A 26,628-nucleotide genomic window follows, 5' to 3' on the forward strand; every position below is an offset into this window, starting at 1 on the left:
GAAAATGTTATTCTTTTATTTATGTTAAATAAAAACATGAGAAAATCCTTTTTTAAAAAGGGTCAGAATATTCCTTATGTCTCCAAACCACGGATGCAAAGAACTGCTGAGTGCTTTCTTCACCCATGGGGTCACAACACACTTCCATGTGGTGATCACCTAGAGACAACATAGATGCGTGCTCTCCAGTTGCCACTCCAGGAAAGTCACATGCAGTATTTGGGCAAGCAATGAACAGAACACAGGCACAGTATATTCTGGAAACACTTCCTGTGCTGGCAATGAACCTCAGTACCAAGTATCATTACCTGGTTTTGTTTTTGTGGTACTGCGACATTTGTAAGCCATACATACCACCACACTTCAATGGTACAATTTTTCACAATTCCAGAATTCTATCAACTGGCAGTACAGTTTAAGTAGCTTCTGTGGCAGCACTTTAGAAATTTAAAAATTACATATGAGAACTAACACTATTGCAAATTTTGCCAGTAGAAACGTGACCCCCTATGAGCCACCGTTTCCAAAATATAACTGGACGCACGTTTACAATGTACCTGTGGATTCTAGGATCAACATGTAATTTCCGACCTGCACTGAGACTATAGGTGAGTCTCTGAAAACAAGTGCTAGATCCATGGTCTCTACACCCGTCTACCCCTACCCCCAACCACACACCCCATAGTCTAATTTCACCGAAGATGATCTATCCAAACAATCATGGTAGGTTCGCAATTCAACCTTAGCTCAGTCACAGAGAGTTTTCTAAGATTGGAGTCAATAAGAACTTCTCTGTTAGAGAAAGCAAACATGTTCACCTTTGGCAAACTGCCAAGATGATGCTTTATTATAGAACTTATGAAGCTACAGTTTAGTAACTTGCAGGTTTTATTAAAATAATTCAAAAAAGAAAGAAAAGCAAAGGGTAACAATACAACCCCATATCCCAAAACTTTCTAGATTTTTTAGTGCAAGAAATGCTGTATCACTGAAGCACTTGAGAATTATCATGAAATCCTAGCAAAAAATGTAATCATCTCAGAAGTGGTAATAAAAAAAAGAGAAACAACCAGAGGCACACAGATTGTTGGTTTTTTTTTAAAGGATTTTTATACTATATTTAAAAAACCACAAAATAAAAAAGGGATCAATCAACATATATCTTAGAAGTCCTTCCAAGAGTCTCTGTACGCAGCAGCCACACAGGCTGGCTGAGGCCTTTTCCTTCTCTGCTCAGCCTGCAGCTCATTTAAGGATCATCGGAGATGACTCGTGCTCTAGTTCTTAAAATCAGACTTGTTCGGCCAAATCCAAGACCCTGAACTTATCCAAATTGTAGAAACATGCTTTTACCACCCGTCCACCAAAATACCTCCCATTCAGATCAACAACAGCTAAAAGACAAACAGAAAGAATGTCAGTTAATACAGGGATCTGTAAGGCATTACAAGAATATTGTTTTAATTATAAGGATCTAGATCACAAATTCAACTTCTTTATTCTTTCCATTTAGCTGTACAACTTACCTTTAATTGCTGACTCAACTCTCTCAAACTCTAAAAATATTCGTACTGCTTCATCATCAGGGGCACCAGGAATCTGGGAAAGAAATGAAAGTGTAACAGGTGAAGTTATCAACGGAGATAATAGTTGAATACAAGCTTTCTTCCTTAACTGATCTTTGTCGAGTAAGTATTGCAATTATCATATACAGAACAAGTCATATACCAAGGAAATAAATGATTTTTTCATCATCAAAATTTGTTAACATCTGGTTTTTTTTTTTTGAATGTCTATTTATGAGAAGCACTGTGTTTGGGGTAGAGAACACAGAGCTAACTGAGCACAGCCACATTTAACCCTGAAGAGATCCTATGCCAGTCGACACCTAAACAAATCACTATGCAGTCAACAAACAGAACGTGATATAGAAGAGAAGCAGCAGTGGGAGCAGAAATTTAAGATGAAAAGATCTGTGCTCTAATTGCTTCTCACATTTGCTTAAGTTCCTCTGTCACGCTCTCCAAGTCTGGTATAACATGGCCCCATGGTGAGCATGTCCCCCATTCATTCCCAGGTAAGCACCCCCACTCCGTTCATTCGCAGCACTCCCAAACATTCCACTCTGCAGCCCCCTTAGTCTCCCAGAAGCTGTGACCCTGTCAGGATACCTATTCCTCCTATCCAAATCCTACCCATACATTCTAAGCTCACCCAAATCTGATACTGTTCACAAAGCTTGCTCTATTTTTTGTGATCAAATCCTTTTCTTGACTCCTGTATTTATAGTGAATACTACAGAGTCTAGCAACTGAACATTCCCTATTTTTACATGTGCTTTTTTGTTGTTTCTTCAATTGAACATACCACTGAGAGCACAGACATGTTTCCTGTCTTCCAAAAGCATGTGGGAGGCACTAAATTTACGGTTGCCAAATGAAAGAAACCAAAGGTACGTCCAACTAACTCAACTATTGAGCACATGACAGTAGTCTTTAGTCATCAAACTAAACCTCAATCATAAAAGGAAATAATTAATTTCTTCACCAAATAAAATGTGAAGTCCTTCCTGTCTTTATGTTTAAAATTGTTATAACTATGTAAACGAAGTGTATCTAAGCATCATCTGTGACCTTCGACGATGTTACTCACGGTACAACTTGTCTCTATTTGCAGAAAATGTCTGGTAACCTGTCAGTTACAACTTGGGTTACAAAAATCAAAAGAAAGCCCTCTTACTTCAAATATCACACATTTTCCAACTTTGCCGTATTTTTCACACTCTTCCTTGGTTTCTGCTTCCAAGTCTTCATCTACCTCTCCTGCACCAACCATGTTCTATGAACAAAAATGAATAAGTTCAAGTGTAATTTACAAATAAAGATGAATAAATAACTTTGTTTCACGATGGCAAATGTTCTCAATCCCAAATGACACAATGAGAATTTTCATTCTTGTAGTATCCAAAAGTTGGTATTTCTTAACAAAAAAAATATTTATGGTTTTTAACACGTTGAATTAAAGCAAATTATGAGCTCACAGTACGTAACGCCGTACAGAGGTACACTCTTATTCCCTTTACTCATTTAACTGAAAAATAATTTTTTGAGTTGATGTTCCACTTTGAGTTGAAAGAGTATCCTACATGGACAGGCGCCCAAGTTAAACATGGCTTACTTACCGCTCAAGGCAAAAGTGAACACATTTTGTTGTAAAATTAATAGGTGAAATAAGCAAATCTTTTGAGAAACACTAAACACACACACATACACTAAATTTCATAGAGTCACAAGAGCATCTATGCTAGATAAACTAAAATAGATAAACTAAACTGAACTAACGACTTCAAATATTTTAAAGCAATTACTCATTGCAGTCTTGAATACTGCATTTAGCAAAGAAACATTAGTGAAAAGGGAACCTAAGATATCAACCTCAGATGGCATCTATCCAGAACAATCATTTGCAGAAAAATTATTTTCAGTTTTAACTGTTATTGTATCAATAGGGTTGAAAGCATGCAAAGATGGATCAAGGTGGAGTGACAAGCAAAAATCAAGGTAGGAAAACGGGTTTCTTCAATTCTGCTTCTTACCCTTAGGAGGACCACTTTGGTAGGACACTTAAGTATTTCAGTTAATGGATTTGAATCTGACTTCTTGGATGCATCTGTAGCAAAACATTTAAGACGTAGGCGTGTTAGAACACGGAGTCCAAGTTACAATGACTAATTTAATTTCAAGAGTACTTGTACCCACTATTTATGTCCTTAGATTCATCTATAAGCATTTATGCAATCAGTCTCTGAGCAAAAATGTCGCCTTATCCATGATGAAAATATCTGCTCTGCTTCAGTATAGGTTTTTACCATAATTTCTACAAGTTTTCAGCTTCTCTAATTACCTGGGATTTTTGCTTAGGGTCACTTCCTTAGTTCACACAGTTGACAGAGCACAGACCACAAACCTTACAGGTCAGAGTATTGGCACATGCAGTGTGGCCAAAGGTCACCAGTCCAATATAATAAGCAGTGAATTAGCCAGCCACTGGCAGACTAACTTCATATACCCTACAAATCAGGGCGATGGCTGATTTTGGCTTCTAGCCTGTCAGGCCAACCAGCTGCTTCATCAGGCCATGTGTTGACAGGGCTGCCAGCAAAGTTTTCTTCTTTCCTTAAGAAAGGGAGCTAAACTAAGATACTCAAAATAAACTCAATTCTTTTTAAAATGTGAAGCTACACGTTTGACTCATTTCAATATGCCCTGGGCACAGAACAGAACATAATAATAAGATGAAAATAAAACACCAAGTAGGCATCATCTACCACCAGACTGTGAAATAACACCAGACTTCACAGAGCAATCAATCTGTAAGAAAATGAGAAATCACACTTGAAAGGGTAGGAAAAAGCAAAAAGTAAAAAACTCATAGAGGATGGAAATACACCAGTACCATCACGGACACAATGCACAGGGCTCTTCCATGCTCTAAAACCATAACTCTGATTTTACCAGTTTAACAAGGTCTTTGCATAGTACAAATAGGCATGAAAACACTTCTCTGAGTGTTATTTCTGCGAGTCTATCGTCTTTTCCCCCATGAACCTTCCTATCTCTAGATCTGTTCCAATGAGCCTCCCGAGCCTCTGTTTCCACAACACAGAACTGGAATACATCATAATCGCATATTCTTGGTCTACTCCAGAGAGGGGTGGTCCTCTCATGCTGGACCACGTTCCCCGTGCTCCCACCCCAGAAGCCCTGCTCGTGGAGCAGACCCACCTTTCTCTGTGGCATCACCCACAATGATCTTGCCTCCTCGCTTGCTTGTCTTCTCCACTGACAGTGCTGTGCTCAGCCCTTGTTCGTGCTTCCCAAGACCCTGGCCTTCCCGGAAGCCGTACTTCTGCATGATTTTATGTGCTACTGTGCCACTGGGAGGAAGGAAAAGAGAAGGATTTCCTGGCCTTGAAATCACCAGCTATGGCATAAACCAATTTTATATCATAGCAATCACCCTCGAAAAAGTCTAAATCCCACATGGGTTTCGATGTGGTCACACATAATTACCAACGGGCCAATCGTTGGAGGTTGTGGGGATACTCAGGATGAAAAAAAAAAAATGGAAAAAGCTAATGCTGAAATCCTGGACATCCTGAGATTATCTCTGAGGTAAGGAAAATGCCCATATTCTCCCCAAATTCTCCCAGTATCACTGTTAGAAAACACCAGACGTCTTGTGTGCTCCAGAGACTGCACTGCTATACAATTTATGACCACGGTTTACTTCCAAGTGTGCCCGTCAAAAAACAAGCATGATTTTCACACAATGAAGACAACTACATTTTTCTAAATAGTAGAGTTCTTGATGACAGTCCTTATAAACAAAAGAACTCTTAGAGCGCATCCATTTACCAGATGAGAAAATGGAAGATACTGAGGCCCAGATTAGTTGACCAGCTTAAGGCTGACTCTGAGCAAAGCAAGACCCCCAATTTAGAGATTCCTTCAGAGGTGCTTATGGTAAAGTGAAGCTGGAACCTGCCCACAGCTCTTAGTACTGAGCGTTCAAACTGCCCCTGGAGGCGCCTCAAGGGTCTCCAGGGAGTCCAGCAGCAACTACTGCTATTTCAAGCTTGAATCACAAAACCCTGTTTTAAGTAACAGCGCACCTACACGGTTTCCTACATGTCATTAATTTCCTTACAAATTCCACTTGAACAAGCTGATCCAGAGCAGAGAAGCCTGAAGGTGGCTGAGCTACGCCACCCTGTACTTTCCTTGGGTGTGTGGTGAACACTTAATCTCTGTTCAAAGGGGAATTCAGCAGAACAAAACCTAGCTTCACATCTGTCCACCCTCTAGCACATGTTCTAGGGCGGCCCAATAATCCTTTCTGCAAGAGCGGAAATGCTCTCTACACTGCCTTGCATGGTTTCTGAGCACCCAAGAGGACACTACTGTGACCGAGGAAATGCATTTTAAATTGTATTCATCTTCAAGTAATTTAATAGCCACCAATTATACCACAGAAAGCAGCGCAGGTCAAGGAGATGGATACCAAGATGACCAGACACTGAAAACCCTCTTGCGGGGTATAAACCCCCGCCATCTACTCCCACTGACTGGACCCCTCTCCAACGGCTCTCGGAATCCAAGCACATGCACATAGGGGAGGAGCATCACACTACAGTTCCAGCAGCAATGTCATAGGCAGAGTGCAGGCCTTAGTGTAATGTTGCCACATCTGATAGCTCCTCATCGCATGAGACACAGAGGAAACACAATAAAACATTCTTAAACCAAAAAGCATGCCAAATCCACAGGGGGGTCACAAAAACAAATCCACAAGCCCTATATGAAAGTCACCTTAAAACTGAATTACATATGCCAGCAAACAAATTTCTAATTATAGTTAGAACGACTAAGTATTTTAAACTCAAAGTGCAGAACCATGACCATAAAGCAAATGGCTCATTTTACCAAGAAAAAAGTTACTCACCCTTTGGATAGCAGCATAACTCAGCTCTAATTCATATGAGCTATTTTGTTTGCAAATGTTATGAAAACCAATGTAAGTAATTATCAGAAACTGTTCCTACCTAGAGAACATAATGTTCAGTGTCTAAATCATTCAAATCTTACATGAAAAGGCTTGATGCGTGGTACAAAACCTTATAGTGCCATGCTGGAACATCCTCCCCATGACTCAAGCACTGATTCTTTTGAAGAACGCGGTATGACTGCACACTCCAAGCATCCCCCCATAAACCTGACAGTGCCTCATTTTCCACCAAAAGCCTCATCTACTGACAAGGCTGGCAACACTTCTCACTGAGTCCTGTCCTCACACTTGCTGAGGTGAGAGCAAGTGGAACCATTACCCCATGTTGGCAAGGAAGGAGTTGCCAGGTCCAGTTGGAGATCTGGGTCTGTCTTGTTCCTCGTATACTGGAGGAGGGATAGCAGCTTTGGAAGACTGAGAGCGAGGTCTGGAATCCTCTTCGTAAGGGAAATCTCGGGGTACTGTTGGATAAAAATAAACAGGCTTACCAAAATACTACAAAAGAATTCTGAATTATACTTAACACAGATCAGTTACCTACAAGGAATAAGATAAAAAACAAATTAATCTTATAGCCACTACATTTCTTTTTTTAAAAATCAGAGGTGGAACACTCTCTTCCTGATTTCCGCTTTGCTCCTCGGGCTTATGGTTTGTTAGGTGCTCCACATAAAACGTATTTAACAGTATCTTTTGACTTATCTTCTTTTATTTTTTTTAATTGACTTATCTTTAAAAAGATGACATAAATTGTGCAACAGGTACTAAAAAGCACTAGATAATTTTATTTTCTTGGGACAGTTTAGGTATGGTCCAACCCAGAGGATATGAAAATGATCTGGATGCTCTATCAAAGTCCAATTCCAATCCAAATATTCTAAATTAGACTACTGGGAGAAGAAACGCTGCATGAGTATGTTTTGGCAATTTAAGTAAATATGCACAACACATATAAGGAAATAGAAACTCACTGCAAAAAAACCTAATTAAGGAAGGCACTGCCACCTTGTGGAAGGTCATGAATTTAACAACCTCTAAACCAGAGTATGAAAGCTGTAAACTGAGCTGCATTTGTTTTAACCTAACTCCAACTATGAAATGTTAGAGAAAATAAATTACTTAAATGAAAAGAAAAGCATCTCACCCTATAAAATCCAAGCCTCGGCCTGGCATGAAAACTTCTAGAGCACAGAGTGGAAGGGTGGTCTCCCCCTGGGCCTTAGTGGTAGAGCCAGAGGGTGGGTTTTCAGGCCACTACCCTTTACACTTAAAACACCTGGCTGATTCAAGCTAAGACTTCCCCTGACTCAGTCCAAGAGGTGGGTCAGAATAAAAAATGACAAGAAACAGATACGTACACTCTTTGTCTTTCTCTACAAGAGAAGTGGGTGGTGCGATGGCAGCTCCGCCCATGCCTGCAAGACAATAATCCACTGTTAGAGGAGCAGACACGCTGACCCTTCCCCCGCGATGTACTGCACCCTTTCCCTGGGGGACAAGGAGGGAGAGATACCAGCCACCTCATCCCTCCTGCTAACATTTTTGAATTCATCTCTGAGTCTAGGATTAAAAACACAGAAAATGGGCAAAACACAGGCAGACAAAATCATCTTGTTCATGGCAGGCATTCAAAAGCCCCAGAATGAAGCTAATAGGTGAATTGCAAGGTGAGAGAACACAGCTCAAAGAACTAGCAGCTACTTGAGAGACTATAACATAACTCTCCTCGAAGTCTGTTGCCGTGAGGTGTTTTCTTTCTTGTGATATCATTTAGGTCTAAGAAACCTCAGAAGGAGGTCTTACTGCTTCCAGTTTTCAGATGAGAAGAGGATCAGAGGAGTTAATAGCAGACAGAATAAAACCCAGCTCCCTGAGGCGCCAACACAGTCCACCACAACCCAGCACCCTCTTGTCTAGGGCGTCAACCACTGCAGCTAAACACCTATTTGGAAATGTGGGTACTTTGGTGCTTGTGTTGTCGCCATTCCTGCTCCTGTCTCCTGGACAATGATGACACAACGAACCCAAACAGACTCCACCTGCTATCCAGCAACCGGGAGGAGAACAGGCATGGAGGATAGAAGGGATTTTCATTAGATTCATTAGGCCCTAACGTAGGTATTACAACTTAAACCACCAATGAAACAATAATAATAAAATGTAAAGTAAAAAAACCCAAACATTACAAACCATGCTGTACCAGCATATGTAAGGTTTCACAAAAGAAACTCTAAAGCTAGTGTTTGTGCATCACAATGAATGAACACGGCTGGACTAGACTTATGGAGAAATAAGAACCTAAAAGAAACTTGTGTTTCTTCTGACGTACCTATTATCATTTTTTTACCTTGTCACTGAGACCTAGGTGATTACTGACTGATTCTGAAAAAAAATCAGTTCTGAATTTAATATAAAAAATGCAGGTGATTACTGGAAATGTGCTACTAATCTGGTTAAAATGTGAACATTAATCAGTTAACAGCAGCATGAAAATAATGCCATTATTTTCTCCTAATACTAGTCTGTATAGATTGTGTTAAAAACAATGTCCTTAATATAGAAAGCACAGCTCCTTATCCAAAGGGCAGCCAATCTGTAAGCTGGAAAAGTAAGATGAACAAATACACTGGATTCTAAAACAAGTTAATTAACATTTGTTAGTCAGCAAGAGAATGGATATGGAATGTTTACCAAAATGCCTGACATACACAGTGCACCCAAATGTTAACTCTCCTCCCTGTTAGAAACACAACATAGTACCTGACACTGCTCAGCATGTGGTACTTTTTTTTTAATGAGGTATAATTGACATGACATATTCATTTCAAGTGTATAACATACTGTGACGTGATCCCACAAGAAGTCTAGTTGTCATCCATCATGCACAGCTACAAGTGTTTTTTCTTATAATGAGGACCTTTAAGATCTACTCTTAGCAACTCTGAAATACGCAATATACTTGTACTAACTACACCTAATGCTATATGTTACATCCCCATGACTTATTTGATCACTGGAAGTTTGTTCCTTTTGCCCACCCCCAACCCCATCATCTCTATCAACTACAAATCCGTTCTCTGTGTATCTATGAACTTGGTTCTTTGCTGTTGCATCTAGTAAGCATCCAATAAATACATTTAATTTATATCTGCACTGGAAGATTAAGAGTTCTCAATTATTACAGACGTGTTCCTTTCCAACTCAATTAGTATTTTAAATAAAACCCTCAATTAGCCTCATTGTACACTGGGGAAGAACAGGCTCGCCACACTGCTAGTCATACAACTGAGCTCATGCATGTGGAAATATACTGCAGCTTTATGACATTGTGTTGAAGATGACCACAAGATAAGGGAGGTTTTCGGGCAAACAAACATCTTGGATCCTCTAAACGGTGGACTTGCGTTATATAAAGCACTTTACTCCCTCTGTGCCTAAGATTTCTCACCTTTAAAATGGGGATAATCACAGCTCCTACTTGGAGCTGTGTGATGTAAAGTGCTTCTTAGAACTGTACAACCTGGTATCTAGCAGACAAGTAGAAGGTTTAAATTTCTCAAATAAATCTCAACCTGTCAACCAAACTGGTCAACTAAACCAAGGAAATCTCAGCAATTAAAACACAACGAAAAGAAGCATTCCGTTCTCTCCCCGATGAACACTCCTTAGCTATCCAGTAAGCAGGAAGAATTCAGCTCTGACACAAGTACAATTCTGCGTGTAAAATCTTAGAAATGGAAGGGGCTTAGTGAAGTACCTGGCTCAAATTCCTGTCTCCCTACTCTCCACAGACCCCAGAAGAAACCAATGTTCAGGGAAGCTAACTGATTTCCTCAAATTCATGCAGGTCAGTGGCAAACACTGGAAACGAGTGCCTGGACTCTGTTCGGTGCTGACCGCATACACAGCTGGCAACGAGAAGAGATCAATGTGGCTGTGCGCACATACGTAAGGTATGCTCCAACTCTCCAAGCAACATAGGTGAGAGAGGGATTGAGAAGCCCAGAGGAATGTACATGAAAAGAGGATGTAGGTTAGAACTGTTCTGCGAACATGGACTGCTGGAATTCCAGACAAAATTACCCTAATCAATATCAACTCAATTACTTGTCTATGACTATGAAAAGCAGTAGAATGTCACAAGTTTGAGATGCGACACATATGTCCCACGCCTTACTTCTTTTCCGCCTCTCCCGCTCATAATCCTCATCTTCATCAGAATCTGGATCTGGTCGCCTTGAAAACCCACTAGCTTCATGTCTGTCTTTACGCCTCCTGTGACAACAAAGGAACCAAATATTCGTTACAGACGAACCAATTTTGAGATGTGAACATATGGATGTCACCTTGACTTGCTCTTGGCTAGAAAATTCTCAAATCCTCTCTTTCTCACTATGCTATTTGGGGTGGGGGGGCACATGACCACATACTGGTTGAAGGAAGAAGTAGCAAAAATTAAGTGATAAAAATTCAAAAGATAAGTTGAACAATTGAACAGCCATATGAATATAAGTAGCAAGAAAAAAGTTTACTCAATGTTTACCTTTTAATTTTAAAGCATATCAACATAGGTAACACTTTAATAATTTTGATTCTGTAGAACATGCTTTCACCTCATGAAATGATTCAATAAATGAGAAAAAGTATTAACTTTATATAACTACTGAATAATTAACATTCAATATTTTCAAAATAAGCAATACAAGTAAGTCCTTTTTACTCATACTTTCAAAAATTATAAACAAAAGATGCATATAAGCTTTTCAAAATTCCATCTGGCTCAAAATTAAAGAAACATTTAAATATTTTATTTTTTAAAGTAAGCTCTACTGCTCAACATGGGGTTTGAACTCATGACCCTGAGACCAAAAATCGCATGCTCTGCCAACTAAGCCAGCCAGGTGCCCATAATATTTTAAGTATTTTAAATGGTTATGATTCAAGTGGCATAGGAAAAAACCCATTATTCAACATCAGATTTTTAAGTCACTTTTCTAACAACTCACACAAAATATACTTCAAGTTTCCTACATCTAGATGTGAGATCTGTTCTAGTGTTTGCTTTCATGCTGGAACATAACCACAAGCACACCTCAGAGATACTGCAGGTTTGGTTCAGACCACTGCAGTAAAGCAAATATTGCAATAAAGAGAATAAAACTAAATTTTATGAAATCAGAAATGAAATTTCTGATTTCCTGGTGCATAGAAAAGTTATGTTTACACTACACTGTAGTCTATTAAGTCTGCAATAGCATTATGTCTAAAAAAAATAACGTATATACCTTAATTAAAAATACTTTATTGCTAAAAAATGCTAACCATTTTGAGCTTTCAGGAAGTCATAATCACTGATCATAGACCACCATAACAAATATAATAATGAAAAAAGTCTAAATATTGAGAATTACCAAGTAACAGACACATGAGGAGAGCAAATGGTATTAGAAACAATGGCACTGAGGGGTGCCTGGGTAGCTCAGTCCAAAGAGTATCTGACTCTTGCTTTCAGCTTAGGTCGTGATCTCAGGGTGGTGAGACGGAGAGCCTTGTGCTGGGCTCCACACTCAGCACAGAGTCCACTGGAGGATTCTCTTCCTCTCCCTTTGCCTCTGCCCCCTCCACCCCTGCCCACGCTCTCTCAAATAAATAATCTTAAAAAAGAAAAAGAAGAAATGGCACTGATAGACTTGCTCCATACAGAGCTGCCACAAATTTTATTTTTAAAGATTTATTTGTTTGAGGGAGAGAGAAGAAGAGTGAGAGACTGTGTACACAGGTGGAGGGGAGGAGGTAGGGAGAGAGAGAATCCTCTAGCTGACCACACTGAGCGTGGAGCCCAGGGCAGGGCTCAATCTCACAACCCTGAGGATCATGACTTGAGCCGAAAGCAAGAGTCGGGTGCTCAACTCACTGAGCCACCCAGGCGCCCCACCACAAATTTTAATTTGTAAAAAAGACTGCATCTGCAAAGCACAATAAAATGAGGCATGCCTGTGTTAAGTTCTTGAAAATAAACTGATTCCTTCTGATGACTGCTCAGATCTACCATAACTTCAGCCTTTACAGATAGCACTAAAGTTCATTCATTAATAACCCAAAGAATATTTCAAATGTTAAATATATCCTCAAATCCAGACAAAGCCTTACTTTTCTCTCTCTTCTATTTCTTTCTGTCTTTCCAGCTCCCGCTGTCTCTGTCGTTCCTCTCTTTGGCGTTTCACTACTTTCTCATAATCGTTAGGAAACATGGGATCATATTCATCAGCTAAAGGAATCAAAACTTCTCCTGCAGAAAATCCACTGGGAACAGGATCCTGAGGAAGGCAAAAATACCAAACTGTATCATCCTCATGTTTTACAATTTTATTCATAGAATTAAAGTAAAAAAATATGAGCGTTAGAAGGGGCTTTGCAGACCATCTATCTGCCTCCTTTGCTTTACAGACGAGGAAACGGAAGCCTACAGAGGGTTAGTGACCTGATGTGGCCACACTCCTAGCTATCTGCAGCAGCTGAACCAAGAGTTTCACCTTTCAGTTGAGTATGAATTCCATAAATACCCTATGGCATCTTCCTGGAATTCGTAAACAAGCTGCCACCATCTAAAATTTCAAGCAATAAATTAGACTATTCATAAGAAACAATGAATACTTCTGCTTTTGTATGTCCCTATGAAAACTTAAACAATCCATGACTAATAATCATTCTTATTATTCCACTTAATAGAGTAATTTTAGATTCTGCTTAAGTGGAAACAGGATATATTAAGACTTTACAATAAAAGGCAGAAAGCATCCTCCTGGACTTTTTGAAGCCTCTGGAACACAATCCTTTCCAGGTAGGATGCATTTCAGGCACTGAGTCTCATACAGGTGTACAGGTGGATACAATTCCCTTCACATCATTAATTCTTTTAACATCCACTAAGATCAGGTTTGGATGTTAACATTTTGCATTTCTTTTCTGTACATTTAGAAACTGGGGCTACCCTTTGAGAGAAAACAGGTAGTCTTAAAGAAATCAGAAAAACAAAAGGCAGGCCGAGCACGGCTGACCTGAAAATACGTGACCAGAAATGGGGCTCTAAACCTCCATGCTTTGTTAGTTTTCTGTAAAAATGAATGCCCTAACTGGTCTCCACAGATACTGTGAGCAAAGCGCAGGTTGGGACTAGAGTCTCTGAGGGCCCATTCTGCACCTCCTTCAGGAAGTACACTGCCCCAGACCAGCAAAGGCAGCACAGCTGTTTGTAAAATGTGTTTTATATGTGAACACAAGACTGATGTGATACAGAGAGCTTACGTTCTTTATCAAGGGATCTAAAACGGACAATTCCTGTATTACACTGTTGCATGTGATGTTTTGCATTGTAAACAAACATTTCAAAGCTTTCTTATAACTAAAAATCAGAAATATGATGTCCAATGAATATAAGAAATTAGAAAAACAACTATAATCAGCTCCTGGCCAGAACACTGAAAAGTTGATACAAATCAAATAAAGCAAGGTTCCCAAAGGGTAGTTACGAATTTGTATTCATATAAAAGCTATTTTAAAAACACAAAGGCATATACACAAGATTTCCTTTCAGTTATTATTAAGACAGGAGAAAAACTAACAATCAGCTACTCAATTTATACAATACTATTACCACAGAGTTTCTGACTGAACCAACTGTCAATATCAAGGTTAATTCTTTGTCATTTCAAAATCTGAAAGTAAACAACTTTTACTGTATAAACCCTGCTGAGCTGAACAAAGAGCCATCATCTCTAAATGCCATTAAGAATAAAGTCATCTGTTCAATTTTTAGAAATGAAAATGTCAATGCCCCAATGCTGGGGAGGCGGGGGGGTAAAAGTAAACTACATATTGTGGTGCTGCTGTAGAGTCAAGACCCAGTAACAGGAAACAACAACCCTAGTTTTTGGTTAAATGCGGTGGGGAAAAATTAGATAATCTGTGGGGGGAAAGTGTTAAATGACAAAGAATCCCCAGAAACCTCTCCACTAGGGGATGTCTTTCCTTCTTGACAGTCTATCAGCCTGCACAACCAACACCAGTTCTTCCGGCCAAAAAATCTCAGAATAAAAGGCAAATTTGGGAAGCAGATTCCAACCCAGAACAGTTCTGACTGAAACTAAATACAGAAGGGAGCGGGCATACAGTGGGACTGTGTCTCAGCTTTTTCTGGGTCCCTTCTAATCGGGGTGGGGGTAGGGAGAGGACCTTGCTAAGAAACAGCAATAAGAGCATATTCTATTTATTAACCATTTGGTCATTTTTCATCAAGCAATTTGTGTGCGTGCTGCTTACTAAACTCTTGCAGTCCTATTACTTGCCCGCCATCTGTAGAGGGACACGGTTAGGTTACCTGAGGAGTGGTTGTGATTTCAACCACTCTACACTGAATTCATTTATCCCTCATTTTGTATCATTTCTCAGTTACCCTGGTCCAAATCCTCCTCATCCTCACTAGGCCATTTATAGAGTTGACCACATCTGTTTGTTTTAAAGACTGTGTAAAATCACTGAAGTGTAAAGGTCAGGCTGGTAGAATTTGAACCTCTTCTCTACTGTAGTCTATAATCAAGACAATAAGCACTAACTGTAACTGTCCTTATGACACCAGAAATTAAACACAACCCATATATTCAGCATGAAGCGAACCAAATAAACTGGTATACGCATGTGAGGAAGTCGAGTGAAGCCGGTAAAATGATCAGACAATCTATACTCTTTGACACACACACACGGTCACAGCACATAAAGTGAGAAAACCAAGGTAGGGAACAGAAGGTAGAGGAGGCAGAGAACGGAAAGATATTCCAAAATATAAAGTTTTTAACTTCTAGCGGGTAGCATTGTCAGAAAGGAAACAGTAGGTCTGTTTTTCCCTTTCTGCCTATTACCAGTTTCTGATTTTTCCATAATGTACTATTTTATTTTAAATAATAATTGTTACAGTTGAGCCGAAAAGAGCACTGGCTAGCCTGCAAAGACCCACTGAGGAGACCGTGCTCTGGGGACACGCGCGTAACACAGGAGAGCCGCTCAGGCCCGGGGCGGCTCACCTTCAGGCCTGCCGCCACATGCGGGGGGGTGTCCACGATCTGCCGGTCGTCTGAAGAGCCACCTCGCTTTAGGTCGATTACTGGGGCAAGTACCGTACTCTGTTTCGTTCTCTGGCTCTAAAATCATGGAAAAACAAAAGGAGCGCACTGAAGCTTCAAATTAAAACTCATACTGTTTATAACAAAGCTTTTTGGCCTCTGTAACGAACCTTTCAATTATCAGAAAAACATTCTTGAAACAACAGCCTTTTAATTCTATTATTATACCACCATATACTGGTTTCCATAGCCGTTTTTTTAACATAAATTTCCTCTATTTTTATAAAAGGTTTACAGTAAGCTTGGTCTCTTTTCTTTAAATCTGCATGAAAAATAATAAATGAGAAAAGCTCTAACACTGATTTTCCCTTTGGCCCCAGGAGGGCACATCACACTCAAGACTAGTGAGACTCTTTCACAAGGAATAGATATGCTTTCATATCCTGAGCAAAAGATATTCGTGAATTAGAAGTTGTTCCCTCCCACTAGAATCTAAACTCCTACCTCTTTTATTATGAGCCCATAGAAAACAATGTTTTAAACAGAACAATACTCATTCACGTACCACTGTTACCACGTTTTCTTTACTGAACACCTGTATTTTGTATTGAACCATCTGAAAAGAAGTTGGAAATTCATGACACTTTCCCTTAATCTCTTAAAATTACGACATTCTCTTACATAAGCACAGTACTATTACCACATCTCATAAAAGCAATAATCTCCTGTATCATTTCCTATCCAATTCATACTCAGATTTTCTAGTCTGTCCCCTAAAATGACTGATTTTATTTTGAACTAGAATCATACCAAAGTTCTCCAAAGCATCTGATTTTTAAATCTCTCAATTTAGAACAGATTCCTTCCCCTGCTGTTGTCATCATCACCACCAGAGCCGCGTCTTTGTCTCCTCCTCTTTTCCCCGACACTTGTAAAATGCTGCACATTCTAGACCTGTCTGTTAACTTCCTGGTGGTCTAGTTTCACTTATTCCTCTATGTCCTTATAATTCCTGAAAACTGAATACTTCACAGGTGCGGTGGTGTGCCCCATTTGGCATCACCCCTGCAGGCATGCAGGGTCAGGCTGTCTGGCAGTAGTGCTAACATCAGATGGGCACAACAGTGACCATCTGGTCTCGTGGTTACAAAGGTTTAATTCCCCCTTTGCAATTTAAAGTGTTATATGCTTTCATTGTTATTACTACAAAAGGGTCAAAATAAACCACTAGCCGTCTTGAATTTAACAGTACTTATAATGTTAAGGAAACCAATTTAATCCAATCATTAGATATACAATCCACGAAATGAATACCAAAATTTAGAAGACAATGGGGAGATTCTCCAAATCACGTATTTTCTATTATATCCCACATGAGACCACAGCTCCATCTTTCAGTTGTAGGTAGTTTTCTTTACCAAACACCTTTACAGATTTGGTTAGGCCAACCTAGTACTAAGTAATTAATTAGTCAATTAAACCTAAGAGAATCAGTGCAACATATCTTCACTTCCCTTCAAGAAAAACAAAATGCTAACTTCACAGAGCAATCTCAGAAAGATTTAGAAAGTTAGCAGAAATGATTTCACAGGCCGCTTTTTATTCTGACCTATCTTTTAAAAACCTATTTGAAATCTCAGGAGATATCCTAGTAGCTGAAATTACTATACTGGAGAAGGGAAAACCTGATAAGCATAAATTAAACAGACTGAAGCAGATACTAAAGAGGATATCCAAATCAGTACATAATGAATAAATTTCATTTAACTTTTTAATATATGTTTGAAAGGATCTATTTTTCTCAATTGTATTTTATATAAGCTAGTTTTTAACTGATAGGTTATAAATATGCACTGATTGGATAGAGTAAGTGATCCTGAAGTTACTCTGGGCAGGAAGAAACAAATTAGTTAGAATTTTTAAAATTTGGCTGCAAATAATCCACAAAGCTGACAATACTTATGTTGGTAATTTTGAAGAATCAGCTCAGTTTTTAATCTGTATATATCTAGTATATTTTGACTTCTGTTCTTCTATTTTGTTACCTCCCACTGACCTAAGATTGTCCACTAATTGTGTCCACATAACTAAATTTATGTTATTAGTTATGAGATTGCTCCTTAAGCCAGACCAATTCCCATTACAAAAGGGAATATTAGGCCTTCAAGGAGAATACATTAAACGTCACTGGCATTGGAATATTAAAACCTTATTCCTAAATCTCATGTGCAAAGTAAGTTACATGAAATTCAGAACATTTAAAAAATTAACCAATTTAAAAAAATTAAGAGGGAAAAAAAAACAAGACTTGTTTTGCTAATCTTCCCTTCAGGTGGGGTGAGATCCTGTTTTAAGACAAAATTATCAGGCAGCCCAGGTGGCTCAGCGGTTTAGCGCCGCCTTCAGCCCCGGGCGTGATCCTGGAGTTCCGGGATTGAGTCCTGCGTCAGGCTCCCTGCCTGGAGCCTGCTTCTCCCTCTGCCTGTGTCTCTCTCTTTGTCATGAATAAATAAATAAAATCTTTTCACAACAAAACAACAAAAAAAGACAAAATTATCTGTTTAAAAAATACTGGCAAAAAAATTTAAATCTGGTCATGATGAATTTCAAAAAGACAAAAACCATGATCAGGAGAATCAGCAAAACAAGCTAAAGTATCATAAGTATCTCAATATAGCTCTAAGGCAGATTTTCTTAACTTGTTTTTTCACTATTATGAAATTATTGCTTCCCTCTCAAGAAATCATTTATTTATTTATTTATTTATTTATTTATTTATATATTTTTAAAGATTTTATTTATTTATTCATGATAGTCACAGAGAGAGAGAGAGAGGCAGAGACACAGGCAGAGGGAGAAGCAGGCTCCATGCACCGGGAGCCCGATGTGGGATTCGATCCCGGGTCTCCAGGATCGCGCCCTGGGCCAAAGGCAGGCGCCAAATCTTTTAATACATATTTCCCGGCCCATAAAACTTACCATCACTGATATACTACGTATCTGTTTATGTCTCTTACACGTATGTGTGCTCCACACATAAGAGGAGCAAAGTTTTCATTTCCCGATGGGACAATGTTCCCAGGAGAACATTTAGGGTGATACAGCCTCCACTGGGCCATATGATCTAACATATAAAGGCCCTTAAAACAACACACAAACCAGAATAACATTTTCATTTCATTTCCTAAAAGTATCTGACAGTAACAGTTTAGATCATATATTCGGTGGGCAACTATGTTCCTAATGTTATATGCTATTCAATTCCAAAGACACTGCCAGTGCCAAACATGTATACAACAGGAACAAAACCAATTACTCCCAGACTACATATGCCCAACGTTCAAAACTAACTGGAGCCCTCACTAATGCATACACATTCTTAATTCCTGCAGAGCCTCGCTCCTCAAAGTGCTGCTTCCAAACCACCCACAACAAACAGCAGGAATGCTACTTAAAAAGGCAGATTCCCAGGCCCCAACCCAGGAATATGGCAACATTTCAGTCAAATCCTTAGATAAGCTTAGACTCACAGAAGCCCAAAAACCAGTGTCACCGCTGGAAATGGAGAGCCCTGCTTTTCTTCATTCCGATTTCCTGAAACAGTTCTATCCATCAACTCAGGAGAAGCACAATGATCTCAAACTCCTTATTTCTCTCCACCCAGAGCCTCTCCCCCTATAGATGTTTAACCCTACATATCTGATAAACAGGCAGAAGAACAAGCTAAAACCAAATTACTCTTAATCCTCAGGAGGAACCTGCTGTGTAGACTTCCACTTTCACACCATGGGCTTATCTTACCTTTGCTTGTGTGAGAGCTGCCTTCTTGACCTGAAGCTGAGACTGCAGAAGTTTAAAGTTTTTGGACCAGCCTTCTGTTTTTGAATCACTGGTCTCCACTCCCAGGTCATCGTATAGGGACATCTTTTGAGTTTAATGCTGAAAGGCAAGGAGAATGGGGTTTAAAGAATGCAAAATACAGGAAGGATTTCCTATCTTTTCATGTTAAAATAGCTCAGTATCATGGAATTTTAGAGGTAAAAGGTAGTGGAAGAGGTCACCTGGTCCAGAAAGCTTCAGCAACAGACGTCAAAACGCCCAATACCACCCATCAATGCCCTTCCTAACACACGACGCCATATCGACATGTTACTTTACAAATACACTTGAAGAATTAATTTTTCCACCTATAAGATCATGTGGTCAAGTAATTCATGAGTGAAATCATTCTGCTCGATTGCATATAATGGTTATTATTAATAATTACATATTGTCAATTACACATATCCAATTTTTAAAAATTCTTTTTTGACTCAACAACAAAAAGTAGAAACTTTACAACAACCCATTACCAGGTTGATTTAGCACTATTAGCTACCTTTTATGAAGAAGAAATGTAAACACATGCCTAGAAACAAAAAATAAAAAAGAAATGCTATCACTGATGCCGTATTTTCATAAATGACTGATTACTGAAGAAAGTAGAGAGGTGGATCATAAACGCCTCAACTAACTCATAGCCCACCAAGTTGAAATGTGTAATCTTTAATAACATTGATTACAAAGAGATCATCAATAATCAACATGTGAACGGTCAATACATAATATCCTTGCAGAAGAGAAGGATGTAAGACAACAACAAATACAGCAAGAGTTCACGCTTCATAAAGCCTTATCGAGCCAGGGTGGTAGGAAATGTAGGATCTGCTGGAGAAACCTCTGGAGAAGCCTCGTGCAAGGCTACACTAAAGCCTGGGCTGGTGCAGCACTAGGACTCTGGGAGGTCATCTGCCCAAGGTCATGGTGAGAAGACCCGTTTTAAATTTAGTCCACCACAATCCTTGCCACTAAACCCCTATACTCTCACCTTTTTAAAAAACTCAACATTCTGGGTAAAACTGCGACATAGCCCACTTCGCAAAAGAAGAAATCAATCTCATTCTCACAGACGCAAAGAGAAAAAAAGTATGACTGAAATTCCGAAATTGCAAATACATACTTTGCATGGGTAGTTTTCGATTTATGGACACATTTCAAAAATCTGTCCGTCCCCAGGTCCAGACAGCATTTTGCCATAGAAAGTGTGTTAAACAAATCCTGCTCCGCCTGTCTCTCAGGAAGAGATGGTGAGACGGAGAAGGGAAATATTGAATGCCCGCCCCCCGGCCTCCCGCCCGCATCTCTCCGGTATGTGCTTACTTCTCCGCCCTTCTCTGACCCCGCCACTGCAACACCCTGGCTGACCCTGGATCCACCTGCGTGGGGCGAGGGGGATGAGCATGACCCCCCCTGGGTGGGGGGAGAGCCACTCTGGTTCTGAGCGGGCAGCTCTGCCCGGACGTCAGGGCCCCACGCCGCTGTCAGTTCCTTCCGACCCGTAACATCCGGGCCCTCGGGCTGCCTGCAGCTCCTAGGTCCGCTCGCGGTGGAGGGCCCCCAAGGGAGTACAGAGGCCGGGAGAATAAAGAGGAGGCCCGGGCACCGTGGCGCTCAGCGGCTCCGTGGAGGGCGCCAACACGCATTCCTAGACAGCAGCACGTCCCGTGGGAAAATGCCCGCTGCCCGCGGCGCCAGAGTGAGCGCCTGACTCAGGACTTGGCAACCCATGGTCGCGTGAAGCTTGAGTCACTGAGACAACAAAGGAAGAGTGAGGGAGCCCGGCGCCCCCCGAGAACCTGCTTCCGCCGGCGCCGGGCCCAACAGCAGGCAGGCCGGCTGCGCGGTCTGGGCGCTGCTCACAAACCCTCTCGAGCCGTTTTTTCTGAGCTTTCTGCCCACGGCTACCGCGCAGAAGGAAGAGCCCGGGGCTGCCCGGTACCTTCTCAGAGCCTATGCGGTACTGGGAACTCCTGGTTCTCACAAACACGTAGCCTTACACTCTCCACTTCATCGGAAGAACTCGGGAGCAACAGCAGAGAAAAACGAAGCCGACTGCAGCCCAGGCCTGTGGCTCTCAGGGCACCGCGCGAGCGACCCGCACCCTTCACCCGAGCCGGCTTCACGGGCCGGGCTCTATCCAGCCAGTCGCCAAGCGGCGCCCAGTCCAGCGACGGGTCCATTTGTTTTCTCCTTTATTCTCAGAAAGGCGAGGGAACGCCGACACGTTCTGGGAAACGAGTGTCAACAGAGAAGCTTCCCTAGGAAATTATAAAGAGATAAATCATCAAAATTTGTTTGCAACCCAAACTCTCCTTCTCCCGGTACCTCTTCCTAAGAAACGCAACCACCTCCTCGAAAACATAATTTACGGTTATGTTCGTGCCAGCGGAAATGGGTTAACCAGACGTCCACCGATCTACGAAGGGAAGAGACCAGCCTGTCCATTTGTGCACCGCCAGTTTCTGGCACAGGGCAGGGGTTCGGTATGTGAACTTTTGCTGAGGTATTAATAGTAATTAAGTGAAGTCCGCTCAGCCACGTGAATCCGCAGGGAGACCACCCAAGGCCCCAGGCTCCACAGGCAAAAGGCACTGGAGAGAGATGGTGCCAACAGCTGTACAACGTGTGTGTGCTTACTGCCACGGTCCCAGGCCCTTAAAAACGGTTAAAATCCCAAGGTTTGTGTTACTTACACTGACCCCCCAGCCACAAAGAAGAATGGGTAAGAGGGAGGGGGGTGAGGTAACAGCCTGCAAATTAACACCAGTGCATCTCCCTACCAGGAAGAGTAACTCTAACGGAAATAGTTCCCCAAATCTGGGGGGTTAAAAAAAAGTCAAACAGTATAGTATAGAGGCTCTCCTGCTGGACCAGAGCTTTTCCATCTGGGATCTAGCATTTAGCGAGGACGTCGTAGCTGAATTCATGAGGTCCCATGGGACCCTATTTCTGGTGATCCTGTTTCCAAATTGAAGACGGTCTGTTAACAATTCCATTTGACTTGCATCCCTCTCCGACTTTCAAAAATCACTATGCAGCAAAATCATTCATTTAAACCTCCCCGTTTCTGCTCTCAAGAGCTTCGGAAACACACTCTAAATATTAGCAACTGATGTCATCCTAGCAGCATCTGCCGGTTTTCTGTGACAGAGCTTATAGATCAGATCCGTCACCAGAGTAAACGAGGAAGAGCTTTCTCCGCTTTTCCCACTCGGACGGAACTTCAAATTCACAGAACTGGATCCATCACAGCAATGACACACTCGTTACCCAGCCGCACACGTATGGCCTGTTCTAATGGCTACAGGCACCGGGGAATGTCCCAGGCAGAACAGGAGCCAGAACCTGGACAAACCACATTCACCACCGATGCCCCTCTAGCCCATTCGAGTGGTTTCCCCAGCCCAGGGGTGGGCGGCACCCGGAACCCCATTCCCATTAATTCCTTACTAGCCTCCTTTTATGTAATGCGATCTCCCTAAAAGGTGTACACATTTTGCGGGTTTAGCCACCTGAGGCACTTGTAACGGGTCAGGGCCGCGTCCTGCGTTCTCCACACTGCAATCGCTGAAGTGTAGCGAGCATGGAGGGGGCGGCCAGGACCCGAACCTCACCTGCTTGCTGCTGAGATGCTACTTAGACGCCAGAGCGCATCTATTTCATGGAGTCTGGTGCCGGGTGATAAAACTAGCGCTGACATTTGGATGTCCTTTAAGCCAGGGTCAGGCACAAACACACACGTGACTTTCAGAACTTCCAAACAGCCGCTATTTCTTTTTTATGGTAACAGCACACTTTGACACATCTTTCATATATGCTGGTTTGTTTTTTTTAAAGAAACAGTAAATGTGGTTCTGCCAGAAGAATGACTTGTTAAAATTCTAACTCAACCAGCAGAGATTTTTGTTAAAATGTACAACTAGTAGAAAAAGGTCACAGAAGGCGCGTCCTCAGGGCAGCCCACGTACTACCCCCCCCACGCCCCCCCCCACCCCCCGTGCATCTCCGAAGCCCTCAGCAGCTACCACCCCCACATAAAACCAGCCAGCCAGCCCCAGCTGGTTTCCCCTGAACGTTCTCGGAGCAACTTCTGCACGTTACGCTGCTTCCTGGTTGACAGGCTTGCTTCTCCTCCATTATAAGCCCCTTCAAGGTAAGGGCTGGTTTTGCCTTCATCTTTGTAGTATTTTCTTTAATTTTTAAAAAGTATTTATTTACTCATGAGAGATGGGGAGGGCAGAGACAGAGGGAGAAGCAGACCCCGCCCTGAGCAGGGAGCCCGACGTGGGGCTGGATCCCAGGGCCCTGAGATCATGACCTGAGCCCAAGACAGACGCTTAGCCGACTGGGCCCCCCAGGCGCCCTCATAGATATTTTCTAAGTGAAGCGAGCGGATGGAAAATGGTAGTGCACCTACTTAAATCACATTATGAAACGAGATTGTCAGATGTGCTTTTTAAGGAGACAACTTATTTTTACTAGCATTTGACATTCATGTGCTAAGTTTTAAATTTCACACCATCATAACAGGAGAAAAACCACCAGGACCACACAACTGACAACGAGTCAAGGTCTGAGTTCTGAGCACCTGAAGAAACAGCGTGATGAGGCCTTTTTCTTTTCAGTCACTAAATACGCATCCTGAAGCAAAAGGGAAGCGCGGGGACTGTGGGAAGTCCCACGGATAGAAAGGAAGAGGATGGGAACACGAGGGGCGGTGCATGTTGAGGTTTACAAGCAAACCCAGGTAATAAGCAATAAAAGGCATCTACCTGCCCTACCTAAAACCCACGACATTTTTTCCCCTACATCCACCTGGGGCACCGTGGTTGCGTCTGCTCGCAGGCTGGGGGGGGCCCTGGCGGAGCCCAGGAGCGTCACCTGTTAACTCAGTCCTCCAACAAAGCCCACTCCTCACTGCAGGACAGGCCTGTGAAACTGCCAGGCCTGGGCCACCTGTTTCCTGGGGTGACTTAAGACAAACCCGGTAAAAGAAGGCTGCTCTCTGCGCGTGCAGCTGGGAGCACACACCAGCACCCCTCCCGCAGTCTTGCTTTCCACCTTTTCCCGGCGCTGCACCTTCAGCTTCTCCTGGTCACACAACCGGCACGCCTTGTTCTAGTCCCGCCTCACTACCCACTCGTCCTAAGCTGTACAGTGAGGGGAGGAACCCCGGGGTGGGGGGGGGCTCAATGGTTTGGCGTCTGCCTTCAGCCCAGGGCATGATCCTGGAGACCCGGGATCGAGTCCCACGTGGGGCTCCCTGCATGGAGCCTGCTTCTTCCCCTGCCTGTGTCTCTGCCTCTCTGTCTGTCTCGAATGAATGAATGAATGAATGAATGAATGAATGAAAGCTTTAAGCTGTGAATGAATGAATAATGAATGAATGAATAATAAGTAAAATCCTTAAGCTGTTCCGCGGGCAGCACATTTCCTAATGAAATTCCAAAGCCCACCCTCTGCTTAAGTCATCAGCTCATTACTACCCCCCCCCCCCCCCCCCCCCCGCCCATTCCTCAGGTATCTCCAGGGCTGCGGGCCTTTCTCCATTGCAGAGCCCACCTGTGGCAGGGGTCGTGGCAGGGGTCAAGGTAGGCATCACGGCAGGGGTCACGGTAGGGGTCGCGGCAGGGGTCACGGCAGGGTCAGGACAGGGGTCACGGCCCCCGCAAGGTCGACGCGGAACGCTGCCCTTGTCCAGGGCCCGCCCGCTGCTCCCCCCGCAGGCCTGGCTCCGGCATGGGCTCTCCCCGCCCCCGTGAGTCCCCTTCGCAGCCCCTCGAGGGGCCCTTGATGGCGCGCGGCCTCGGGGCGCCTCTCCGTGGCGGTGCGCACGGCCCGGGGGGGGCAGCGCCCCGGGAGCCCCCCGGATACCCCCGCCCGCCCCGCGGGGCCCAAGCGCCTCCGTCTGGCGTCGGCGGCTCGGCGCGCGGGGTCCCGGCGGGAGGAGAGGTCGCGCGGAGCCGCCGGGGAGCGGCCGTCGGGGCCCCGGGGTCCGCAGGTGCGCGCGGGGCAGCGGGAGGACAGAGCGCGACACAGCGCGACACAGCGTGCCCGGGCCGCACGGGACGCGCGCGGAGGCGGCGGAGGGGGGCCGGGGGCGGCGGGGGCGGCGGGGCGGCGGGGCGCACCGCGGGGCGCGGACGGCAGGAGCCCGGCCGGGACCTCTCGTCACCCCCGCCCCCCCCGCGGCGCGGCCTAGAGCGGCGGCCTCGCGCCCAGCGCCGCCCGGGACGCGCCCCCGCCGCCGCCGCCGCCGCCCCCTCCCCGCCCGGACGGACGGGCGCACGGACGCCGCCTCGGGCGCCACTTACCCGGCCCGCCCGGCCGACTCTCCCCATGGGCCGCGGCGCCGCGGAGACGGAAGCCCGCGACCGCAGCACCCGGGCCGGCGCCAACCCTTACGCCGAGGCCGCAGCGCGCGCGGCGGCGCGGGGTCAGGGGGCGTGCGGCCGCGAGAGGGGCGCGCCTGCGCCTGCGCCGCGAGCCGCCTGGGCGCCGCGCCCCCTGCCGGCGGGAGGACCGCGCCGCGCCGCCGCCGCCGCCCCCCCCCTCCGCCGCCGGCGTCCTCCCCTCCCGCCGACAGGGGTCGCCGTGGCGCGGCTCCTGAGCTCTCAGACTCGTGGGCGAGGCTGGCAGCGCCCCCACGCGGCGAGGAGGACAAACGGCCTGGGAGCCCGCGGAGTCCCCTTGGTGCGGAGCCCAGGTAGGCAGGTGCACGGACAGGCTGCTGCAAAGCCACTGCACCGACGTCGGTGGCTGAACGAGGGGTCACACAACACAACGCAAGTGGCATTAAAGCCTCACGATTTATTTATGTATGTATTTATTTATTTATTTAATATTTTTTTGCCAGGCCTGCTATTTATTGAAGGAAAGATAAATAAAGCACACAGATCATTATGTGACATTAAAAGATGAAAACATTCCTTTCTGAATTTTTGCCCCAATTGTAAACTACCAATCGAGTCAACTCTTTGAGGGCGAGGACGATGTCTTTATAGATAGGACCCAATAAATGTTTAAACTTGGTGTATTGTGAACGAGTTTGAAATGATGATGCCAA

General features: G+C 43.6%; 1 protein-coding gene across 1 annotated transcript; it reads right to left on the minus strand.

The window, feature by feature from the left end:
* RBM17 (RNA binding motif protein 17) lies at positions 1–26,026 on the minus strand. The gene is made up of 12 exons (XM_025445220.2): positions 25,877–26,026; positions 19,485–19,622; positions 15,645–15,761; positions 12,718–12,884; positions 10,745–10,842; positions 7,926–7,982; positions 6,887–7,028; positions 4,785–4,936; positions 3,596–3,669; positions 2,740–2,838; positions 1,527–1,599; positions 1–1,394 (listed from the first exon to the last, which is right to left on the minus strand). The coding sequence occupies exons 2-12, from the start codon at positions 19,605–19,607 to the stop codon at positions 1,291–1,293; spliced, it is 1,206 nt and encodes a 401-aa protein (XP_025301005.1). The 5' UTR covers positions 19,608–19,622; positions 25,877–26,026; the 3' UTR covers positions 1–1,290.
* Positions 26,027–26,628: the final 602 nt, after the last annotated feature.

This window comes from Canis lupus, chromosome 2 (genome assembly GCF_003254725.2).
Source record: "Canis lupus dingo isolate Sandy chromosome 2, ASM325472v2, whole genome shotgun sequence".
In the NCBI taxonomy this organism is placed as follows: Eukaryota; Metazoa; Chordata; class Mammalia; order Carnivora; family Canidae; genus Canis; species Canis lupus.